The 7,531-nt window shown below is 36.7% G+C and overlaps 1 protein-coding gene across 1 annotated transcript in view; it reads left to right on the top strand.

The window, feature by feature from the left end:
• Nucleotides 1-403: 403 nt before the first annotated feature.
• LOC145995094 (RYamide receptor-like) overlaps nt 404-7,531 on the top strand; it is a 320,260-nt gene continuing 313,132 nt past the window's right edge. Inside the window, exons 1-2 of the mRNA XM_083131628.1 lie at nt 404-413; nt 822-1,023. Coding sequence (XP_082987754.1) covers nt 404-413; nt 822-1,023 — 212 coding nt within the window. The remainder of the gene's footprint in view (nt 414-821; nt 1,024-7,531) is intronic.

Below are 7,531 nucleotides of genomic sequence, written 5' to 3'. Positions count from 1 at the left end.
TTCATTTGCAAAACTGAATATATGATGGCACTGGATGTATAAAGATTCCCAATCATTACGCTCTCGCCTTTGTTACGAGAGGTTTCAGGTTCGATCCCTGGTGCTCCAACAAGTGGAGAGCTACTTGAAAGCAATACGGAAGTAAATTGCGCTCTCGAAACCAGATGGGACGTGATGACTTCGCCGCACCGAATGTAATAAAACTTCGCAGGCCAAGTCTCTCAAAGATCTGTTTCGCCTTGGAGATTTAATTGAATTTTATTATTTTTAATAGAGAACCGAAACACGGTTTTTTATGCACCGTACGATGTTGTTTCCTACTTAACAGATTTTCTTTCAAAGCATTCCATTCCCGCCGTGTGATTATGACCAGCTACAAAATCAGAAGACCTAGTTTCGGACCATGGTCAGGGGTATGTGTATCATGTATACGCCATTGCTATCTCTTCGAGTCATCATTGATCTTCATTGTTACATCATAGGCGTGCACACGGGGAGTAAGGGCGACAGTTTTCCCTAATATTTTTGCTTAGAAATTTAATGTAGAGATATGTATGTCGAAGCATACAACAAATGTACCTCAACCAATCAAATATCACCATTAAGAACAATATTATACTCTTAAAGAATTAATTATTTTATAGCCAATAAAAGTTCCAAAATAGTGCAGGGAACGGGGTGCATTATATCCTACGTAGTTGGACTATCTCAATTCGCTCTCTAGAAAATATATTGATATCAACACTCCCACACACTTTATTTGTTTGTTCCGTTTTAATGCTGGTTTATATAATGTTAAATTCTGTTTTTTTTTCTTTCAGATGTAATGATGGAGACAGTGAATTCATCATTTCCGTCGGGAGTGAATTTGAAGGGAAACGGAAGCCTTGCTTTGGATTACCCTTCATTGGAGGTCGTTGATCCACCGGTCCAGAACTTTCTCATTTTCATCTACACACTCGCTGCTTTTCTCAGCATTACAGGAAACTTCACCGTCATTGTTGTTCTCGCATTAGGAAAGAGGTAAGTTTGTGCTAATTTGCGCGTGCCATTGCATGTAATCTCATACGTAGATTTAATTGTGTTTGCATACAAGATACTTGAATTTTTATGTTCGTATTTCCATATGCGTTATTTTGCGTAGATCTCTTTCGACTTTTGAGATTAATAGCTATGATTAAATTGATGAAGAGCTACTCGCGAAGAACACCCAAGCCTAGGCAGAAACTCGAACCCGGGGACTTCGCTGTCGAGATAGTACATAACGCGCTCGGTTACCAACTTGGCTTGAATTTTTATGGAAAATCAACACAACTTTACAGGTATGCCATACAACGTCGACAAATTTTCACAGTGTACGAGGGTCATTCGGAAAGTAACTTCCGTTTGGGTATAAAAGAAACACCAGGACATTGTGATACTTTTTATTATATACAACTGAAAGAAACAACTCTAAGCTTTCTTGTACATAAGCACCGTTTTTGTTGAAACACTTACCATATCGGCGAGCAAGATTTACAATATCCATGTCAAAGAAATCTACCGCCTGTGCATTCAGCCATGCAGTAACACTGTCCTTGAGCTCATTGTTGAAGCGCTGTGCCCCTAGCCACTTCTTCATTTGTGGAAAGAGGTGATAATCGCTAGGGGCCACATCTGGGATGTAAGGAGGGTGGTCAAACAATTTATTCCCAATGAAAATGTTGGAAAACGTCGTTTGTTCGAGCAGCAGTATGCGGGCAAGCGTTATCATGCAAGAGAACAATGCCAGAACTCAACATGCCACGTCGACTGTTTTGAATTGCTCGTCGCAATTTCGTCAAGTTTTCGCAATACACTTGGGCGTTGATTCTTGTGCCTCGTTCCAGGAACTCTACCAACAGTATATAAAATGAACATCATGACGGGCAACTTTTCCAATTATATACGTTGTGCTTGTTGATTGATTGATTTGATTGATTTAGTTTATTTTACTTCTCGATTTGTGCCTCTTGGCTAATTTGCGAAGATGGGGATGAGTGATGAAATGATGAAATTGGTGAATGGACATTCACAAACAATCAAGCCCGAGCGGGATTCGAACCCGGGACCCTTGGCGTCGCAGCACGATGTGCTAACCACTCGACCACAGGGTCCGGCACGTTGTGCTTGTTGAGTATGTAGATAAGTGTACATATGTTCCCAGTGCTACATGTGTTATAATGTGTTGTGTGTGTGTGAGTACATTTCCATGTTATATATACTGTATTTTCTAAACGCAGTCTACACCTTCTGTAATTGGATGTTTAATCCTCTGTAGAAGTTCAAAGAATTAAAAGAGCAAATAAACAAGTAAACAAGTTCTCCTTTGGACTCTAAAAGACCTCGGAAAACGACACTTTCTACCTTGTACATATATAGCGATACACTACAGATTGTCGAATATTTTTAGTATGTACGTTGTTTCTATAAACAAGTAATGATATGTGTATGTTAGGTTGATGTAAAACAATTGCTGTTCATAACTCAGTTTAGAATAATCGAAATGAGAACCATTAAAATCTAGGCATTTTTGACAGCAAGAAATAAATATCTTTATTCCGGCGGCATGATTCTGGAGTACAGTGAGAACTGCTGCTTGGGTTGCAAAAACATTTTATTTCATGAAATTGTTGAAATGCTTGAAAAAGTGGAAGTCAGTGCCAGATATGTGTGCTCAGTAAGCTGGACGAGGTAGACCTTTGGATTGTGAATCACTATTCAGCATACCTCTCTGCTGCGTTTGGATTGTAATTAATCAGGATTCAAGTATTTGTAGTAGATGATTTCCATCACATAAAAAGGCAACTTTTTTATTTTTTATTTCATTTGGGGAAGTGTTTTTTTGCTTCACTTCTGTCTAGCCTTTGCACAGAACACCGCCAAATGTCATGTAGATGCAATTTGCATCACGCGATGAAGAAAAGTATCGTTTTTTGTTGCGCAAAAGAGATGCAGATCAGGCTTTATAAATTCACATGCCTCGTTCAGTTTGTGTGGCAATCTTTTTCAACCTTTTTTGATCTACAGTGCAAACGCCAAACAAGTATTGAAAAGTCAACGTTTAGTTCTCCTCCGTCCTCTAGAGTTGTTTGTGCCGGAGTGCTTCAATAATGAATGGCTCTGAATTGGTGTCGTCAATCGCAGAAGGGTATAAGCCATTGACAATTTTTCAAACATTCAACGTGGGTAGTTTCATGGTCTCCTGGCCAAATGATTCTTTGGTGTTCCGAGCATTTTCAGCTACATTACGTACGATTTTGAATTTGTACAATAAAATCGCTGGAATTTGCGTTATTTTCATCTTTCGTTTCAGAAACAACAAGAAAGAAGGATAAACTGTGAAACGAAAACCTTTAACATAAATAACTAACACTTCCAAATAGTAATTACAAGAAGATATTTAAGTAAATGTACAGTCTGATCCAAGTTTAAAATAATAAAAAAAAACATCAAATCCAAGTTGTAATATGTGTGAGAATACCCATCTAAAACTAAGGAAAATAAGCATCAAACGTCCCAGTACATGACATAGTACAGACCAAAACTATCTCAGTTGTGTTGCGAACTTGGTGGCCATCTTGAAATCCACTGACGATTTCAGGATTCGTAAACAAGGGGTACGATAAGCAAAACAGCCCCCCCCCCCCGTACTTATACAGAATGAAAATCGATTACACAGTTCACACCGTCTTTTATATATTGCAATACCTTTACCAATTGACGTGACTAATGTACAATTTACTGCAAAAGTGAAGTAAGTGCAAAAGCAAACGTATTTTTGCGTAACCTATTTTTGTTAACATTGAATTTCGATAAATTTTTTCAAGTTTCTTGCTTTTCCGTTGATCCATTGATGGTTTTGTACAATAAAATTTGCTTGTGGATTTATCTTCTAGTAGAATGTATTATACTATATTTTTTCTAGCATTTTATATGTAGTATCTGTATGACGATATTCTTATAAGTTTAATAATACAGTATAATTAACGTAAGAACTTTTTGGAATATACAGCATTAGTGAAAATGATCCCATATTATACAGCCATATTACTATATGCTTCTAACGAAACTATTAACATTTAATTATTAATAGTTAATAATTAAATAATATAATTAATGCTTCAATATTGTTAATTTTTTTGAATTGGTTATAATAAAACCTAGTACATGATACGAGGATTTTATCAATGTGTGTTCCGAAAGACGAAAGTATAAAGTTAACTTTTGATGGATAATTGATGTCTGTCCTCCTTTCCAAAATATTACCATCCACCTTACACTCTAGGCAGACGAAATCTACCTTTCTCTTGTGGCGCCGGTGCCGTAAGGTTTATTTAATTTTCTTCTATTTGTACTGAAATGTTTGTGCATGTTAAAAATACCAAGGTTAGTTAAGTTTACGAAAGAAGCCTACGAGGGCCGTACGATCTGAATCTATCAATGCAATGTGAAATATTAACACTTCTGCACATTTATTAAACCTTAAGTTATTGAGAGACAATCAAAACACATAACCTGTTGCCCCTGAGAAGAGAAGTTAAAGAAATGCATTAAAATTTTTGCAAACTTCTTACCCATTAGCTACAGTGTGAACCCTGAAAATTAAGATTTTTGGTCTAAGTATACATACCAACATTAAAGAAAACTAGAAGCCACAAAGAAGAAATCGGGAGCTTCAGAGTTCCGAACAGTATAATTACATGTCTAATCCAAATATTTGGTTTTGTTGGGGAGGACGATAAAAGAGAATTTGTTTCTTGATTTTAGATTCATCAAGACGACCGGAAGTATGAGAAATGGGTTAAATTATAGAATTAGGCACGACCACTTCACTCAAATACCGGCCAAAACGTATGATTCAGTTAACTTTTTTCTCAGGGGCGAAATGTTACGTGTTCTCATTGTCTCTCAATAACTAAACTTCATGGACGAAAGGTTGGTTAAATAACTTACGTTTCGTTTTGTTGTTGTTAGCCGCACCCAATACTATACGTAGTTTTACCAAGAAATGTCCAATTTTTGCAGCAATATTTTATTGTGATTTTAAAAGAAAAAGCCAGGAGAGAAGCAAAGGCAAAAACAACACTAAATTTGACATAACTAATGTTATCCAAAATTCAAGTCTCAATATCTCTAGTTTAGAAACTCGAATCGCAAAGAATATTTTCACTATGATACTGTTCGGGAAAAGTGTACAAAAATGATTCGCTAGAAGTAGACCGTTTTTCAATGATTTCAAACTCACCTGATTTCGAACGTTTCAGAAAATTTTTCATGAAAGTAGACTGACACAAGGTAGCCTTTTCCCGTTCTCTCTGCCTTTTCCTATTTTCTTCCCCTGACAGTTCTTTCTTTGCTGTACTAATTTTCATTCGATGAGAAAACGGAAAACGAGAAACAAAAATTCAGAAAAAATACGTTATTTTCCCCATCTTGTTTTGCAAGCGTGGAACTCACGGAAGAACCTTTTGCGTGATGTTTTGCAGTATATCACTTCTATAAAAATAAATATATCTTCTATAGAACTGGACTCGTTACATTTTTTTTAAAAAAAAAATTCATTTATGGTTCAATTGCTTTTATCATTGCATGCAGTTCTTTATATGAAATGGTATAGTGTCACCTGTGTGCAGGAGATATGTTTGGTCTGATCTCCAAAGAACATGTTGACTTTGTCCAATAGAGTTATTTAAGAATAAAACGCTAATCTAATCAAGGGGACTAGGTGGAGGCACATTATACGGTGGTTTTGGAGTCCATTTTAAACTGTAGGTCCAGTCTCGGTTAGCCTATTCATGTATAGTAGACTAAAACAAACAATTCAAACCACAATAACACGATCGGAAACGTTTTGGTCTCTGACCTAGTCAGATATGACGACTGAGCCGTGGTGCGCTCCATGAAGAGTTGTGGGGGATGGCAGAGAAGTGGATTTTTGGCATACCTAATCAAGGGATAAGCAAGGGCTTTCAGTTCTTGTGCCAGTGATTCTCATCTCACCTACCATACCCTGATTTTGATTCTAAAAAGTTAACAATTACAGGGAACAAGAGAACCAATCCTTCCGCTGCTCATGATGTTGGAATGTCTTCAATGCTGAGTATTTGGCAAATGTCAAGTTTGAACGAAATAAAAGACATAATCACTGGATCAGTCACTTCTGAAGTGAAAATCAGAGATGTATTGTATCCAGCTCATCCAGAATTTTTATTTAAAATAATATTTTACTTAAAAATCACATGACTTATTCATAGTTCAAATTTGTTCCGTACCCGTCTTAGCTGATAAGTTAGGGAGAATTCACACCATAGAAACACGCGACACGCAACACGAAACACGCAACACTTAGTAATCAATGCAACCTTTCGAACCGAAGAGACAGGGCAAGATGCACGTGTCGCGTGTTGCTTACGTGCCTCTCGGACTGTGCCGTTTTTTCAATACCCTGCATCGAGTTGCTTCAGTTTGTTGTTCGCGCATGCGCAGCGAATGCTTCATTCCAACGAGCTGTATTTAGACTCTAGAAGAGAGCCCAACCTGCATTATGTTTGATCCTCTAATTTGTTGATATAATAAAGTATCGATATGTACAATGTTTTAACAATGTTTTAAGATTTAAGCACAACGTTCATTTTCGCTTTATCAAGTTTTTTGATGCAGTTATCTATCGGCTGTAATTTGCCTTCAACATCGTGAAAAGAGGCCATGTTTTGGCCATTTACCTGACTGCTTTTATTTGAAAAAGTCAGCTTATTGAGGCACTTTAGTCCAAACTATATTAGTCAACATGGTAAAGTACTCTAGTGCATTGTTTATCAACCACCGGGCCGCGACCCGATACCGTGCCCTCGTATCAACTATACTGAGCTGTGAAATGTTCTGCTGAAACTGGTTGACAACTATCATAATCCCAATATTATATTTGAGTTGTGAGTTTTCGTTTTTTAAGTCCATTTTATGCACAAATAGACTAATCAGAACTGGATCTGTCCGGTGCCTCCCCGATTATCGAACCCGGGATCACTTAATTACAAGGAGACGACATTACCACTTTGTCTTCCATATTGTTATATTTGTCAACAATCCTACACACGTAATCAAACTATTATTACTCTTATGATTATGCTAGAATTTATTTATCAATATTTAATTTCATAGGTACATGTTAATTCATGCATGAAATCTTCAATACTGTAAAGATTTACGAGGAAAATTCTTCGGCTAAGGGCTTTGACTTAAAAAGAATACCGTGACATGGTTTCACGAAGGTTGAGAAGCAATTCTCTAGTGTTTAGGTAGAATTATTATCGGTCCTGAATTATGATACTCTAACGATAATTCTGTCCTGCTTTAAAGACATTGTTAAATATTAATGAAATAACTCTTTATATTTGTGGCAATTCAGGATATACTAATTTTACCCCTTTTCCCACTCGAGATCAATGCAAGGATACCTACGCAAATATCGAATGAAAAGTTTTCAACACGTGTAATTCTCCGTTAAATGTTT

Source organism: Lepisma saccharinum, chromosome 11 (genome assembly GCF_977018435.1).
Source record: "Lepisma saccharinum chromosome 11, izLepSacc3.1, whole genome shotgun sequence".
In the NCBI taxonomy this organism is placed as follows: Eukaryota; Metazoa; Arthropoda; class Insecta; order Zygentoma; family Lepismatidae; genus Lepisma; species Lepisma saccharinum.
Note: the sequence above shows the minus strand (reverse complement) of the source record. Positions and strands in the feature narration are given on the sequence as shown.